The sequence below is a fragment of the Chiloscyllium plagiosum genome, chromosome 41, assembly GCF_004010195.1.
Source record: "Chiloscyllium plagiosum isolate BGI_BamShark_2017 chromosome 41, ASM401019v2, whole genome shotgun sequence".
Lineage (NCBI taxonomy): Eukaryota > Metazoa > Chordata > Chondrichthyes > Orectolobiformes > Hemiscylliidae > Chiloscyllium > Chiloscyllium plagiosum.
Window position 1 is genome coordinate 5,172,774 of NC_057750.1, and position 17,622 is coordinate 5,190,395.

General features: G+C 48.1%; 1 protein-coding gene across 3 annotated transcripts in view; it reads right to left on the reverse strand.

The window, feature by feature from the left end:
• LOC122542774 (inositol-tetrakisphosphate 1-kinase-like) overlaps nucleotides 1–17,622 on the reverse strand; it is a 46,282-nt gene that overhangs the window by 17,199 nt on the left and 11,461 nt on the right. For 2 of the 3 annotated variants that reach the window (XM_043680806.1, XM_043680805.1), the window contains exons 2-4: nucleotides 9,838–9,862; nucleotides 4,733–4,858; nucleotides 2,568–2,685 (exon numbers count right to left, since the gene is read on the reverse strand). In XM_043680806.1, coding sequence (XP_043536741.1) covers nucleotides 2,568–2,685; nucleotides 4,733–4,858; nucleotides 9,838–9,862 — 269 coding nt within the window. The remainder of the gene's footprint in view (nucleotides 1–2,567; nucleotides 2,686–4,732; nucleotides 4,859–9,837; nucleotides 9,863–17,622) is intronic. The other variant, XM_043680807.1, reaches the window with a different exon arrangement.

The following is a 17,622-nucleotide window of genomic DNA, read 5'->3' on the forward strand; positions in this document are numbered from 1 at the left end:
TTCAGCCTCTCCCTGTAGCTCACACCCTCCAACCCTGGCAACATCTTTGTAAATCTTTTCTGAACCCTTTCAAGTTTCACAACGTCCTTCTTAATTGAACTTCCCTCTGTCGTGTTTCCGAGCCCTAATCTCTCGCTCTGTGAAGATAAGTATTTCCCCCTCACCTCATTATCAGCTCCTTTCACAGATTAACACCCCTTCCCCACTCCCATCTCAGCTCTCACCTTCTTTGACAAGTTTCTCTCCGGTTACACTATCTAGCCTCTTCATGGTTTCAAGTCTCCCCTTAGCCCTATCCCCTCCATCTTCATAACGGATCATCCCTAGAGGTGCTTTCCTTGAATATTCTCTTCCCCAACCTCTCCAACAGCATCACATCCTCCTCATAGTGGGGTGTCTCGAAACTGCACACAGTATTCCAGCTGAGGTTGAACTAGAGTCTGGTACATATTCAGCATCACCTCCTCGCTTTAAGCCCCTCTTAATGAAGATGGCGGGGGGAGGTGTCTGTTTTATTCATTGTTATAGGCCAGACCAAATACCTTGAAAATATTCAGAAGATAGTATAGACCCTGCCTTTTCTTATTTTAGAACATAAATGCAAGGTGTTGCTTTCCAGATGCAATTCGATCAGTTAAACTACTGGATTTAAAGCACACTTTATTTATTCACATAGTTAAACTACAACAGAAGAAAGAAAAAATTGGAATAACTTAACTCCATTGGAGACCTTAACAGAATAATAGATAAGAACGTAGGAACCAGGAGCAGGAGTAGGCCATCCGGCCCCTCCAGCCTGCCCCACCATTCAGTAAGATCATGGCTGATCTTTATCTAGGGTTCAGCTCCACTTACCCGCCCACTCACCAGAACCCTTAATCCCTTTACTGTTCGAAAATCTATCTTTGCCTTAAAAACATTCAAAGAGGAAGCCTCAACTGCTTCACTGGGCAAGGAATTCCACAGATTCCTGGATGAAGAAGTTCCGCCTCAGCTCAGTCCTAAATCTGCTCCCCCCTTATTTTGAGGCTATGCCCCTAGTTCTAGATTCACCCGTCCGTGGAAACGTCCTCCCTGCTTCTATCTTATCTATTCCCTTCATAATTTTCTATGTTTCTGTAAGAACTCCCCCTCATTCTTCTAAATTCCAATGAGTATAATCCCCAGCCTACTCAGTCACTCCTCAAAAGCCTACCCCCCCTCAACCTAGTGAACCTCCTCTGCATGCCCTCCAGTGCCAGTACATCCTTTCTCAAGTAAGGAGACCAAAACTGTACACAGTGCAGCAGAGACAGTAACTGTTACCAATTAACTGTTCCAATACACCAACATTCCGTAAACACTCCCTCGGCGAAAGGCAAATATCAGAAAACAGATCGTCTCACACGTATCTTTCCATAGCAGGAAGAGAACCCGCAGCTGTAACTGAGAGGGGGAAAACATAGATTCCACTTCTTCAAGACTCAAGCAACAACTGCTGAAAACTAAAACTAAAAAACCTGGTTCTATGGGTGTTTGACACCACCCGCTCAGGCTGCTTCTATTGTTTCAACTTTTTAAAAAAACCCAAGACTTCACAAGCTGTTTACTCAAGTGATTCAGGTTAATTTTGAGGAAGGGTTATTAGACCTGAAACGTTAACTCTGATTTCTCCCCACAAACGCTGCCAGACCTGCTGAGCTAACCCAGCTATTTCTGTCTGATGTACAGCATCCGCAATTCTTTTGGTTTTGATTCTGATAAACTGCTCATCTCCTCTGCCTTAAAACCTCACTTCAAAACAAAAAAAAGGACAAAATAACCTCTTAAAGCCAACAAATTGTCACATTATTTACAGTATTTTTATTTATTACAGTTTACTTGTTCTCTCTGTCCTGCCTCGTTTAGTGACTTCTGTGCATCTTTAGAAAGTGAGGACGGCAGATGCTGGAGATCAGAGTCAAAACGTGTGGCGCTGGAAAAGCACAGCAGGTCAGGGAGCATCCGAGGAGCAGGAGAGTCAACATTTGATGAGCCCTGAAACGTCGACTCTCCTGCTCCTTAGATGCTCCCTGACCTGCTGTGCTTTTCCAGCGCCACATGTTTTGACCTCTGTGCATTTATACCCAGGTGTCTTTGCTCCTGTATATCCTTTACAGGTGTGCCCTATATTTCATATTGTACCTCCTCGCGCTTTCAACCAAAGTCCTTCACCTCACACTCTTTTGCTTTGAACGTCATCTGCCACCTATCCGCCCTCCATCAATGTGTCATCATCATTCTGGGCAGCCCTCCTCGGAGCTGACAACGTTTTGAAGCTATGGAACGGCGGCCATTTTGTCAGCACTCCCTTCAACAAAATGGCCGCTAGGTTCGCATGAAGTTTTGGTGCGAGGAAGTGATCTCCAAAAAGGAACTACAAATCCATCCCCTCCCCCCGACTCAGTGTAGAACAGTGAGATCTTTAACTTGGAAAGCCTCTGACAAAGTTGCAGCCCAGCAGTGGGGGGGAGGGGGGGGAGGTGCTTAAGTCCTACAAATAACAAGGCCACAGTGTCCGAAAACTGGGGTATGGGAGACACACTAACCTTTGTCCTGCGCCTGCAGCTCCTGAATAAGTTTGTAGGATTGAAAGCGATCGGAAAGTCTCCGCATTGCTGGCAAGGGATCCAACAAGATGATTTGGGGGTGGGCTTCAACATAGTCCTGCAATGAAGGGGTTCAATAAAAGGTTGCATTTCTATAGCGACTTTCAGAATCTTTCACAGCCAATTTAAGGAGATTCTCCCAACCTCTTCGCCATCACCACCACCTCCCCCCACTGTCCTGAAGTGTCTGGTGTAATGTGGGAGATGTGGCAGCCATTTTACACACAGCAAGATTCCATCCCCAACAGTACTGTGTTAATGACCAGATTACTTTTATTCGCGGATCTGGTGGAAGTGGTTCCAGGAAGAATCACCTCCCCATCCAAACCAGAAAAGCAAAGGTAAAGTTACCATAATTGTACCAGATCATAGGGCTGCTCTCTCATTAGAGAGAGAGGGAGAGAGAGAGTGAGAGAGAAAACAGGAGGGGGGTGATTTAACCTGAGGGTCACCACATCCCAGGTGAGGGGAGAGGGAGAGTCGTTCACGGTAACCTCAGCCAGTGTGGGCATTGGCACTGTTGGAATTGCAAACCAGCCATCCAACCAACTGGGCTAACCAAGCCCCAACTTAGAGCCAAAGAGTCACACAGCATAGAAGCAGACCCTTCAGTCCAATTCATCCAGATATCCTAAATCAAGCTAGTCCCATCTACCAGTACTTGGCCCATATCCCTCTGAACCCTTCCTATTCATATACCCATCCAGATGCTTTCAAAATGAGACAAGCAACAGGACAGGTTAAAGGAGGGGAATCTGAAGGGAACCTGGGAATGTCCAATCCAGATCTACACAGTAACATTCAACTGCTCGCTATTCTCCATCTGTATGGGACAGTAACCAGGCCATTCGGCCCAAGCCTCTCGCTTCTCGTTGCCTGCAGCCATACGGTCGTAGGTGTTGACAGCATGGGAACAGGCCCTTCAGCCCAACTTGTCCATGCTACCCAGTTTTCACAATTAGAGTAGTCTATTTGCCTGCATTTGGTCCATATCCCTCCATAGCTATTCCATCCATGAATCTGCCCAAAGGCTTCTTAAATGATGAAATTATACTAGCCTCCACCCTTACCTCTGGCAGTCCAATCCAGATACTCACCACCCTCCGTGTGAAAAAGTTGTCCTTCTTAATCCTTTTGTATCTCTCCCCTCTCACCTTAACTTATGCCCTCTGGTTTTAGATTTCCCTAACATGGGGAGAAGATGTTGGCTATCTATTTTACCTATGCCCCTCATGATTTAGTAGACCTCTTTCAAGTCAGTCTCCTATGTTCCAGGGAAAAAAATCCCAGCCCATCCAACCTCTCTTTGTAACTCAACCTATCCAGTCCAGGTAGCATTCTAGTAAATCTTTTCTGCACTCTTTGTAGTTTAATAATATCCTTTAAATAATAGGACCATCAGAACTGCACGCAGTATTTCAAATGTGGCATTACTACCAACCTTTTTTTTAACCTGTGCGGCCAGATGGCAAAGTTGACTTACTGAATGAGTGAAGGCATCACATAGGGCTGCTTTCCCATCAGAGGCCTTTAATCTGGGAATCATTACATCTCAGGTGAGGAGTGAGGTCGAGAAAGGTGGTGACCTCATCACAAGTGCAGGAATTGAACCTGTTGGGTTGGCATCGCTCTGCCTCACAAACCAATCATTCAGCCAACTGAGCTAACCACCCATCCTGGCAAAGTTGGCTTACTGAATGCTTTCCCATCAGAGATGTTTAGTCTGGAGGATCACTATTATCAACATCTTACCATCCTCAGTGCTCTGACTGATGAAAGCTAGCAAGTTGTAAGCTGCCCCATCTCCCAGTGACTCTACTTTCAAGGAGCTATGAACCTGCACCCCAAGGTCTCTCAGTTCTGTAACACTCCCCAGCATCCCCCCCCCCCCGCCATTGACTCCTTCAGAATATTGGGGACTGGACAGCGAAGATGGAAAGGGGCAGCTTTAGAGGAAGGGGAACTCTTTAAAGGGGACACGGATGTAGGGGGAGGGGTGAGTACGGAGCAATCGCCAAGCTCTTTCTGACAGCCGGCACGGGTGAGATGGGCTGAGCGGTTTCCGCCCGCGCTGGCACTCTCCCAGGGTGAAAGGTCAGCGTCACCTGGAATTTCTGGACAAGCTGCTGGGATTGGGTGTCGTTCTGAGTGGCGTCGCGCATCAAGTCTGAAAGCTTGTGAACGATCAGGTCGAACGGTCCCTGCTCTTCGATTGACCGCGTCAGATCGATCTGCAGGGGAAAAAAAACAAACAGAAAATCTAAAGGAGACTCGGCACCAGCTACAACTGAATTGGTTTCCATTGGGGAACGTCTGTCACCAAAGGAGGATGGCTGTCTTGGAACATTTTCCCCTACTCCCCACTACCGCGTCACTCCCACCCCCTCCTGACAACCGCTAACTCTCTTTAAAACCCCCCAAATCTGCTGGGGGTTGAGGGAGGAGAGGGGGCAATGATTGTTTGCAGGCATCTCCTAGCACACATCAGCTGTGAGAGAATCCAAAGCTTGTACTGGAGAAACTCAGCAGGTCTGGCAGCATTGGTGGAGACACAGCGAGAGTGAGGGAGAAACGAGGGTCAATGTGTGACTCTTCTACAGAATTAGGAACGCAGCCGAGTCTGGAGCCGGGGGAGTCGCCATCTTGAATACGACAGAGTGTCTCGCTCGGCCATTTTGGAGTCAACCAAGTCGCTGTGGGTCTGGACCCGTGTGTAGGCCCAGGACGGGTCAGGGTGGCAAATTCCGCATCCCCCTAGCCCCCAACAAACAGGCATTAAGTGCATTTTGCAACAACCCACTAATTATATTGTCACCATCACTGATGCCAGCTTTTGGATTTGGAGTGAAGGGTCTAATTAGCCCCCACTGGGTGGCACAGTGGCTCAGTGGTTAGCACTGCTGTCTCACAGCGCCAGGGATCCAGGTTCGATCCCAGCCTCGGGCGACTGTCAGTGTGGAGTTTGCACATTCTCCCTGTGTCTGTGTGGGCTTCCTCCGGGTGCTCTGGTTTCCTCCCACAGTCCAAAGATGTGCAGGTCAGGGTGGATTGGCTGTGCTAAATTGCCCCATGGTGTTCAGCGATGTGTGGGTTAGGTGCTTTGGCCATGGTTATGGGGATGGGCCTGGGTGGGATACTCTTCAGAGGGTCAGTGTGCACTTGATGGGCCCAATGGTCGGTTTCCACACTGTCGAGACTCCACTGTATTCTAATTGTAAGGATAATCATTACAGAGCCATCGGGATGTACAGCATGGCAACACACCTTTCGGTCCAACTTATCCATGCCAGATATCTTAAATTAATGTAGTCCCATTTGCCAGCATTTGGCCTATATCCCTCTAAACCCTTCCTATTCATGTACTCATCCAGATGCCTTTTAAATGTTGTCATTGTACCAGCCTCCACCACTTCCTCTGGCAGCTCATTCCATACATGTACCACCCTCTTTGTGAAAAAGTTGCCCCTTAGGTCTCTTTTTTGTCTTTCCCCTCTCACCCTAAACCTATGCCCTCTAGTTCTGGACTCCCCCACCCTGGGGAAAAGACCCTAACCATGCCCCTCATGATTTTATAAACTTCTATAAGGCTCCGATGCTCCAGGGAAAACACCCCCAGCCTATTTAGCCTCTCCCTATAGCTCAAGCCCTCCAATGATGACTAAATGAAGATTATCAGTAAATAAGGATCAGAATCAGCAAAGGCTTGGTGGGCTGAAGGGCCTGTTCCCATGATGCATTGTACGATGACCTTGAAGCCGTTGTCAATTGTCAGTAAAACCCCACGTTTTAGCGGGGAAAATCTGCCAGCCTTACCCGATCTGGCCTACAGACTCACAGCAATGGGGTCGACTCCTAACTGCCCTCTGGGCAATTAGGGATGGGCAATAAATGCTGGCCCAGCCAGTGATGCCCACATTCCAGGGATCAATACAAAATATTCCAGATTTAAGAAGTATCAGGATGGGTATATGAATAGGAAAGGTTTGGAGGGATATGGGCCGAGTGCTGGCAAATGGGACTAGCTTGGGTTAGGATATCTGGTCGGCATGGACGAGTTGGACCGAAGGGTCTGTTTCCGTGCTGTACATCCCTATGACTCTATTAATTAATTGAAAATAAATTCTCTTTGCAACCATGGTGCGACTGAACTCACATCACCAGAGTGCTCAGTTCTCTCTCGCACACATTTCTGATAACGACCGCCTTCTTTCATTCCCGACCTAACTCCTGAACAAATCCGTCGTGGCACATTCATTACTAATGAGAAACCTCACTTTGAAATGCTCATAATGGATTGTTTATCAGTAGTTTGAAGAAATCATTATTTTTATTTTCTTGCATGAATCACTCACTCAAGTCTAGTGTCATGGTTTCAGAAACTGCTTCATTGAATCTCAGAATCAATCAGCCCAGTTAATCATTGCCCTACCAGCTCATGGTCATAACCTGCACCCCTTGGCAAACAGGAGACTCATTGCAGGAGATCTCTGCATGCCCTATTATACTCCCCTACCCCCTCCCACGCTGCGGAGGGTGGGTGGAGGAGGAAGAGAGGAAGGAGTGAGAGCAGACAAGACAGGGAGTGAGACAGATGAGAGAAATAGAAAGATTTGAGGAAGGAGAAAGGGAGAGAAAGAATGAGAAAGGCGAGGGGGAAAGAGAGAGAGAGAGAAGCAAGAGGGAGAGAGAGAAAGAGCGAGAAAGGGGAGGGAGAGAGAGAAAGGTGACAGGAGGAGAGAAAGAAAGGCAAGGGAGAGAACGAGAAAGAGTGAGAGAGAGAAAAAGTGTGAAAGGCAACAGGACTGTCTCGGTAAAAAAACCTGCCCCTCACATCTCCTTTGAACTTTCACCCTCTCAGCTTAAGTGCATGTTCCCTCGGATTAGACATTTCAACTCTGGGAAAAAGATTCTGACCGTCAACCCGGATCTATGCATCTCATAATTCTTTCGAAGCAGGATAAGAGGAAGGAAGCAGTAACCATTACAAATGCACATAAAGTCATCATCAAATCCCTACAGTGTGGGAACAGGCCATTCGGCCTGACAAGTCCACTCTGGCCCTCCAAAGAGTATCCCACCCAGACCCATTCCCCTACCCTGTTACTCGACATTTACCCCTGACTAATGCACCTAACCTACTCATCCCTGAACACTAATGGGGGAATTTCCTATGGCCAGTCCACCCTAACCTGCACATCTTTGGACTGTGGGAGGAAACCCACGCAGACACGGGGGGAGAATGTGCAAACTCCACACAGACAGTCGCCTGAGGCTGGAATTGAACCCGGGTCCCTGGCGCCGTGAGGCAGCAGTGCTAACCACTGAGCCACCGTGCTGTGTAACCCAGCTCAGGATGTCCCAGGGCTTGTGAAAGGTGCCCTGGAGTGAAAGCTCCTTCTTTCAGGCAGCTCTGGCAGCTCTGCCAAGCTTTCGATGTCAGGAGTGAAGCCGATCAGAGAGGCTGCAAGGTGCAGAGGACGTGGACGGGGCTTGGTAACAGCTTCTGGTGGCAGGAACAAGGAGGCACGACCGATCTCTGCGGTCTCTCCCAGGTGGTGGAGTGGGGAACCAGCTGATGCTGTTACCTCTGTGAGTGACAGCAGCACAATAGCCTGACCGATGGAGCAGCAGTGAAGAGCAACAATACACAGCAGCCGCTTGGACATCAAGACGGAAGGAAGTGGGGTGGGGGTGCTTGACAGAATCAATACTGGGAGGATATTACTCCATTCCCACCCCGTGGGGGAAGGGGGGTGTGAGTCTGAAACAAAAAGGGATCAGTTTCAAAATGTAGACTCCAAAAGATCGCAAGGAATTACTTGCTCAGAAAGTTGTTAGTCATAGAATCACAGAGATGTACAGCACGGAAACAGACCCTTCGGTCCAACCCGTCCAGGCCGACCAGAGATCCCAACCCAATCTAGTCCCACCTGCCAGCACCCGGCCCATATCCCTCCGAACCCTTCCTATCCATATACCCATCCAGATGCCTTTTAAATGTTGTCATTGTACAGCACGAAAACCGACCCACCTGCCTCAGGCTTGCTGCAGTGCTCCAGTGAAGCTCAGCACAAGCTGGAAGAACAGCACCTCATTTTCCACTTGGGGACCCTGCAGCCTTCAATATTGAGCTCAATAACTTTAAAGCCTGATTTCATCCTTCTGGGTTTTTGAACCACCTGCCAACACCCAGGTAAGGCCATGACCTGGGTTGCTTTGAGCACAGGGTTGTCCCCTCGCTCCTCCTCTCAGTCCTCATTACAAACTGATTCAACTTCTCTTCTGTCCTAGCCAACAATAATCCCCTCGACTGCCTCTGTCCGTCTCTGGGCTCCAACTGGATCTCCATCCCGGAATTCCCTCCCTATGGGCAGGGTAGGTCAACCAACAGCAGATGGACTGCAGCAGTTCAAGTAGGCAGCTTATCATAGGATCCCTAGGGTGTGGAAACAAGCCATTTGGCTCAACAAGTCCACACTTTCTCAAGGTGGTAAAAACAATGACTGCAGATGCTGGAAACCAGATTCTGGATTAGTGGTGCTGGAAAAGCACAGCAGTTCAGGCAGCAGTAAAATCAACATTTCCTGATGAAGGCCTTTTGTCCAAAATGTCGATTTTACTGCTCCTCGGATGCTACCTGAACTGCTGTGCTTTTCCAGCACCACTAATCCACACCTTCTCAAGGGCAACTCGGGACAGGTAATACATGCTGTCCAGCAGAAAACAATAAAAAAGAATCTCCATCTGTCCACTCATCCCTCCCACTCTCTGTGCACCACCCTCCCAGGCCATGCCTCATTCTGGTCTGTAGCAGAAATACCCACCTTTTCCCAGCTGCCGAGATTCTGGACAATAACTCTGCTTTGTCCTCATGTATGCTCTCAGACCTGCTCAGTTTCACTGGCTATTTCTGTTCTTGTTGAGAAATGTCTTGCCGTTCCTTCAGTGTCGCTGGGACAAAGTCTTGGAATTGCCTCCCCAACAGGCACTGGGAGTGTCCTGATGCCAGACGGACTGCAGTGGTTCAAGTAGGCAGTTCACCTTCACCCACCCACCCCCGCCCCCCCACCCCCCCCACCCCCCCACTCCCCAAGGCAATAAATGCTGGCACAGCAACATGAACAAATATAAACATTCATCAGAGTAAACCTAGAAGCTAGCTGTGGTCTTCCGGCAGGTGTGAAGGGACCAGAAACAAGCCGTGACTCACCTGTACAACCTCAATTCCTCTTGTCCTAAGGAACAGAAGATAAATCTGTGTTAAAACACTGGTCACTTTCTCATGAATGAGAAACATCTCCCTCTTTAACTGACTTAACCATTCAGGGATGGTGTGGGTCACCGGTAATGTCAATGGATGGTTTTGGCTGCCCACCCCTAATTGCCCCTTGGCACTTGCACAGAGGGCAGTAAAGGGTCAACCCCATCGCTGTGGTAAGGATGGCAGATTTCCCTCCCTAAAGGGCATTAGTTAGCCAGATGGGGTTTTACGATAATTGACAGTCATCATTTGCCATAATTGACATCATGGAAGGTGGCCCTTCGCCCATTGTGTCTCTGCATATGATCATCAGCATCTATCTATTCTCATCCTATTTCCCAGCACTTGTGTACTGTGGAACTTCAAGCAATCATCAAAAAACTTCTTAAATGTATTTAAATGACTTCTTAAAAGCTTCTTCAGTGGTTTGTTGGTCTAAGGGTATGATTCTGTCTTAGGAATTTGTCATTTGTAGACACCTGGGAGGTTCTGGGTTCAAATTCTGGATGAGCCCTGATTTCTGTTTCCTTCCATTTGATTGGATGCTCAGTGGTTGGCACTGCTGCCTCACAGCGCCAGGGAACCAGATTCGATCCCACCCTCAGGCGACTGTCTGTGTGGAGTTTGCACATTCTCCCCGTGTCTGCGTGGGTTTCCTCCGGGTGCTCTGGTTTCCTCCAACAATCCAAAGATGTGCAGGTGAGGGTGGACTGGCTGTGCTATGTTGTCCCGTAGTGTGCAGGGATGTGTAGGCCAGGCGGTTAGCCATGGGGAAATGCAGGGTTAGAGGGATAGGAAGTGTGTCAGGGTGGGATACTCTTCAGGAGGGTCAGTGTGGACTCGATGGGCTGAATGGCCTCCTTCTACATTGTCAAGATTCTATTGAGGGTTCCTGTCCATAACACCCTTTCAGGGCAGTGAGTTCCAGATGCCCACCAGCCAGGTGAAAAACACTTGTCTCACATCCCCATTTAAATCTGTGCCCCATGGTTAATGACAGGGAAAGGTTTCTCCCTAGCAACCCTGCCTATGCCCCACAGCATGTTGTAAACCACAATCATATCCCTACTTCCTAAGGAAAGCAAACTCTATTGAGACTCTCTCCTCATCACTGAACCACTCCAGCCCAGACAACATCCTGGTAAATCTCCGCTGCCTCTCTAGCCTGGCCTCCCTACAGTGTGGTGACCGGAACCGCGCACAGTGCTCCATCTGTGGCCAGCTGATGTTATACAGAGCTCCATCATAACCTCCTTACTCCTGCAATCAGTGCCTGGACTCAAAGGCAAGTATCCATAGGCTTCAATAACCAACTTATCTACCTTCCTACGGACTGGCTCTCCAAGGTCTCTCTGATCCTCTGCACTTTTAAACTCTTAGAACACAGCACAGTACACTATAGGAACAGGCCCTTCGGCCCACGATATTGACACCACATTAAACTAATCCCCTCTGCCTCCATTCATCATCAACTTATCTGAAAGTTCTTTCGACGTCCTAATCGAATCTGGGACCAGCAGATTCTGGCAGAAGGTTTCAGGCACCTTCCAGTCTCTGTGTGAAAAACTTGCCCCTCACACCTCCTTTGAAATTTCCCCCCCTCACCTTAAATGCACCCCCCCCCCCGCCCCCGAGTTTTAGACATATCACCTCTGGGAGAAAGTCTCTTGTCCTGCGCATTTATTTCAGAACACCAGATAAGGATGCAACAAATTATCTTCTGTCATTACTAACAGCCTTAACAGCGACAATTTAAATGTAGTCACCACTTCTTATGTAGGAGAACCCAAGGAATTTGAGAAGAATGTAAACATTCTTTTGACTTTGAGGTCCAGAAGGAGATATTAGAATAGGTGGCCTGAAATGTGATTCTGGATTAGTGGTGCTGGAAGAGCACAGCAGTTCAGGCAGCATCCGAGGAGCAGCGAAATCAACGTTTCGGGCAAAAGCTCTTCATCAGGAATAAAATGCTCGTTGTTGTTTTCAAACTTTTTCTGGAGTCGAGGAATCCTCGTGATTATTTTTGTTTTCTAGAGAGCCCCCTCCACAGCTTGGTTTACCCCTCCCCCTCCCAGCTTCCTTTCTTTGTAACCTCCCCCGTTGCCACCACCTTCCCAATTCTGGTCACTCATCTACTTCCCATTTGGTAGGCCAGGACGTTTTTCACTGGAGCGTAGGAGGTTGAGGGGTGACTTCTTGATGAAGGGCTTTTGCCCGAAACGTCAATTTCGCTGCTCCTTGGATGCTGCCTGAACTGCTGTGCTCGTCCAGCACCACTGATCCAGAATGTGGTTTCCAGCATCTGCAGTCATTGTTTTTACCTCAACGGCATGAAACGTGGTCAAGGAAGGAAGGATTGAGGAACATCCAAAAGGTTGATGAGATTAGATTCCCTACAGCATGGAAACAAGCCCTTTGGCCCAACAAGTCCACACTGACCCTCTGAAGAGTAACCCATATTTACCCCTGATTAATGCACCTAACACTACAGGCAATTTCCCATGGCCAATCCACCCTAACCTGCACATCCTAGGATTGTGGGAGGAAACCAGAGCACCCGGAGGAAACCCACGCAGACACGGGGAGAACGTGCAAACTCCACACAGACAGTTGCCTGAGGCTGGAATCGAACCCGGGTCCCTGGTGCTGTGAGGCAGCGGTGCTAACACACTGAGCCACCGTTGCCACCTGATCTCTGGCACGTTTTGCCTTCATTGCAACAAACATTCCCACATTGCTCTCAAAGATATTCCCCTGTCTTTGTGTAAATATGAATGTTCCTTTTCTCTTCAACCTTTCTCTCCCATCTGAGAGAGAGGAAAAAGAAGAGGAGAGATTTAGGGACAGAATTCCAGACATTAATGACCAGGCAGCTGAGGGCCAATGGTGGAACGATTCATCAAGTCACACAGCGCAGAAGCAGACAAGCAGTCCATGCCAGCCATTATCCCAGACTAATCTAATCCCTGCGTTTGGCCCATATCCCTCCAAAACTTCCCTATTCGTGAACTTATCCAAATGTTGCAATTAAATGCTGTAATTGCACCCACATCCACCACTTCCTCTGAAAATTCATTCCACACACGAACCACTCCCTGTGTAAAAAATTGCCCCTCATTTGGTTTTTTAAGTCTTTCTCCTCTCACCTTAAGAATACGCCCCCTAGTCTTGAAATCCCCCATCCCAGGGAAAAGAGACTTGCAATTCACCTTATGTGTGCCCCTCATCATTTTATAAACCTCGAGAAGATCACCCCCTCAACCTCCTACGCTCCAGTGAAAAACATCCTGGCCTACCAAATGGGAAGTAGATGAGGGACCAGAATTGGGAAGGTGGTGGCAACGGGGGAGGTTACAAAGAAAGGAAGCTGGGAGGGGGAGGGGTAAACCAAGCTGTGGAGGGAGCTCTCTAGAAAGCAAAACTAATCACATGAGGATTCCTCGACTCCAGAAAAAGTTTGAAAATAACGACGAGCATCACTACAGCCTGCAGTTGTTCCAAGCTTTAACCAAGTAGGTGGAGATAGTGAGGACCGCAGGTGCTGGAAGTCAGAGTTGGGAATATGTGGAGCTGGAAAAGCACAGCAGGCCAGACAGCGTGGGAGGAGCAGGAGAAGCATAAGCCCTTCATCAGTTGCTGATGCTGCCTGAGCAGCTGTGCTTTTCCAGCTCTACGTTTTATCGGCTTTGACCGAGTGGTGGTTGGTCAGAGGAACTCAATGGCTGAGGATCGAACTCCCCACAGTGAGCTCTACCACTGTGTGATCTCTCAGCAAACACAGAGTAGAGGTCGGGGTTAATGTGAACAGAAACTGGGATATTTGCCAAGCAGGAGGATCGGCTAAAAGACTGAGATAGAGTGGGAGGAGATTAATACAAAGTACAGACACCGTACCTGCTAGTACCCATCTCTGTCCCTGTATGTTAGGACTTGTCCCTGTATGTGTACATTAGGACCTGTCCCTGTATGTGTACGTTAGGACCTGTCCCTGTATGTGTACGTTAGGACCTGTCTCTGTGTGTGTACGTTAGGACCTGTCTCTCTATTTGTACGTTAGGACCTGTCCCTGTACATGTACATTAGGACCTGTCTCTGTATGTGTACGTTAGGACCTGTCTCTGTATATGTACGTTAGGACCTATCCCTGTATGTGTTTGTTAGTAGCTGTCTCTGTCCCCATACGTTAGGACCTGTCTCTGTAATTGCATGTTAGGACCTGTCCCTGTATGTGTACATTAGGACCTGTCCCTGTATGTGTACATTAGGACCTGTCCCTGTATGTGTACATTAGGACCTGTCCCTGTATGTGTACATTAGGACCTGTCCCTGTATGTGTACATTAGGACCTGTCCCTGTATGTGTACATTAGGACCTGTCCCTGTATGTGTACATTAGGACCTGTCCCTGTATGTGTACATTAGGACCTGTCCCTGTATGTGTACATTAGGACCTGTCCCTGTATGTGTACATTAGGACCTGTCCCTGTATGTGTACATTAGGACTTGTCTCTGTATATGTACGTTAGGACCTGTCCCTGTATGTGTACATTAGGACCTGTCCCTGTATGTGTATGTTAGGACCTGTCCCTGTATGTGTACATTAGGACCTGTCCCTGTATGTGTATGTTAGGACCTGTCCCTGTATGTGTACATTAGGACCTGTCCCTGTATGTGTATGTTAGGACCTGTCCCTGTATGTGTACATTAGGACCTGTCCCTGTATGTGTATGTTAGGACCTGTCCCTGTATGTGTACATTAGGACCTGTCCCTGTACGTGTATGTTAGGACCTGTCTCTGTAATTGCACGTTAGGGCCTGTCTCTGTAATTGCACGTTAGGAATGCATGAATGTTAAATATTCACCAAATTGTTCAGGTGCAGTAACTGTGAAGAATGCTCATTGTGTAATTGCTTGAACTAACTGCCTCGAATTGGCTTACCAATCCTGTGAGGAGCGATCGAGGAGACTGTACAAATATTCACTGGCGTTTCAAATTCTGAGAACTGACTGCGTCGAAATAAAGTAATGACTGGGCTTGGCAAAGATGGATATGGGAAGGATGATACTGTTTCATGGGCCAGAGTTTGGTGGGGCTGGAGTGGACGGGAATCAAGGTGGGGGAAGCCTAAAGTCTTGAGTATGACAATAATAGCATAGCACACAGGAGCAGAAATTAGGCTATTCAGCCCATCAAGTCTGTTCCACCATTCAGTCATGGCTGATATGCTTCTCAACTCCATTCTCCCACTTTCTCTCTGTAACCCTTAATACTCAAGAACCTATCTATTTCCGTCTTAAATATAATCAATGACCCAGCCTCCACAGCCTTCTGTGATAGTGAATTCCAGAGATTCACCACTCTCTGGCTGAAGAAGTTTCTCCTTATCTCCGTTCTCAAAGGGTCTTCCCTTTACTCTTAAGGCTGTGCCCTCGGGTCCTAGTCTCTCCTTCCAATGGAAACATCTTCCCAACATCCACCCTATCCAAGCCATTCGGTATTCTATAAGTTTCGATTAGATCCCCCCTCATCCTTCTACACTCCATGATCATGACTGACCTGATTACTCCACATTCCTGTCCATTCCATTAACCTTCCAACCTCTGGCATATTGAGAATCTATCCAATGGTGATCTGGGAATATTTAAGGACTTTGCTTCCACCTCCATTTGGAGGAAGAGATTTTCAAAGATTGATTGCCCTCTTTGAGGACACTGCTCAGTCGTAAATGGGCGAGCCCTGAGCTGGAATAAGTAACCCCATGTTCTAGATTCCCCCATAAGAGGGAACACCTTCTTCACATCCTCCCGGTCAGGACCCCCTCAGGATCTTATACATCTCATTTGAGTTGTTTCTTACTCTTCCTACCTCCAGCAGTTACAAGCCCAGTCTGAATAATCCTTTCCTCACAGGACAACCTGCCCATTCAAGGCCCCCTGAGCCCAAGTGTAGGAGATGTCCTTGTGGTAATGGCATGTCTTACAGTCCTTTGAGAAATAACCCAACAGGAAAAGAGATTAGCTGGTGGTTAACTCCCCAAAGCCTGTCCACCATCTACAAGGCACAAGTCAGGAGGGTGGTGGAATACACCCCACTTGCCCTGGATGGGTGCAACTCCAACAACACTCAGGAAACTTGGCACCGTCCAGGACAAAGCAGCCTCCTCTTGATTGGCACCACATCCACTCCCTCCCTCAGCAGCAGCAGTGTGTACCATCTACAACTTGCTCTGCACCAAGACTCCATACACAACACCTTCCAATCACACAAGCACTTCCATCTAGAAGGGCACGGGCAGCAGATACATGGGAACACCACCCCCTACAAGAACCCATCCAAAGCAACATGGTGGCTCAGTGGTTAGCAATGCTGCCTCACAATGCCAGGGACTTGGGTTCGATTCCAGCTTCAAGCAACTATCTGTGTGGGATTTGTACATTCGCCCTGTGTCTGTGTGGGTTTCTGCCCACAGTCCAAAGCTGTGCAGGTTAGGATGGACCTTTCATGCTAAATTGCCCCATAATGTACAGTCTAGGTGGGTTAGCCATGGGAAATGGGGGAGTCTGGGTGGGATGCTCTTCGGAGGGTCAATGTGGACTTGATTGGCCAAATGGTCTATTTCCACACTGTAGGGATGCTACTCTCAATCTTAATTCATACGTTTGTATTTATGGTCAGTTCAACGAGTTGGAATTAATACGGACCATTCCCTATTCCTTTAACCACACTCGGTCTGATATCTCTCCAAAGCTGGTTTCTTAGGCATCCTCAATGTTCCATTGTCCCAACATCGGCAGCTATGCCCACTCTGGAATTCCCTCCCTAAACCTCTCTGCCCCTCTGTTTTCTTACTAGCCCTTTGAAAAACGTGTTGGTCATCTGTCCTATTATCTACTTACAATGCTGTCAGTCCTGAGAAATCACTTGCAACATTTCACCATACTAAACGCTGCTACTGTAATGCAGACTGATGTTGTTAAACCAAAGGTGGTGTCTAATGTGATATGTCTGATGGTGGTGTAGGGGTAATGCCTCTTAAATGGTGATCCAGAGGCCCAGTCTACAGCTCTGGGGGTTGTGGGTTCAAATCTGACTATGGTAGAGTCATAGAGATGTACAGCATGGAAACAGACCCTTCGGTCCAACCTGTCCGTGCCGACCAGATATCCCAATCCAATCTAGTCCCACATGCCAGCACCCACCCCATATCCCTCCAAACCCTTCCTATTCATATACCCATCCAAATGCCTCTTAGTCACCCCTCAGCCTCTGACGGTCCAGGGAAAACAGCCCCAGCCTGTTCAGCCTCTCCCTGTAGCTCAGATCCTCCAACCTTGGCAACATCCTTGTAAATCTTTTCTGAACCCTTTCAAGTTTCACAACATCTTTCCAATAGGAAGGAAACCAGAATTGCAAGCAATATTCCAACAGTGGCCGAACCAATGTCCTGTACAGCCGCAACATGACCTCCCAACTCCTGGACTCAATACTCTGACCAATAAAGAAAAGCATACCAAACGCCTTCTTCACTATCCTAGTTAGTGATTAGATTACTTACAGTGCAGAAACAGGCCCTTCGGCCCAACAAGTCCACACCGCCCCGCCGAAGCGCAACCCACCCATACCCCTGCATTTACCCCTTATCTAACACTACGGGCAATTTAGCCTGGCCAATTCACCTGACCTGCACATCTTTGGACTGTGGGAGGAAACCGGAGCACCCGGAGGAAACCCAC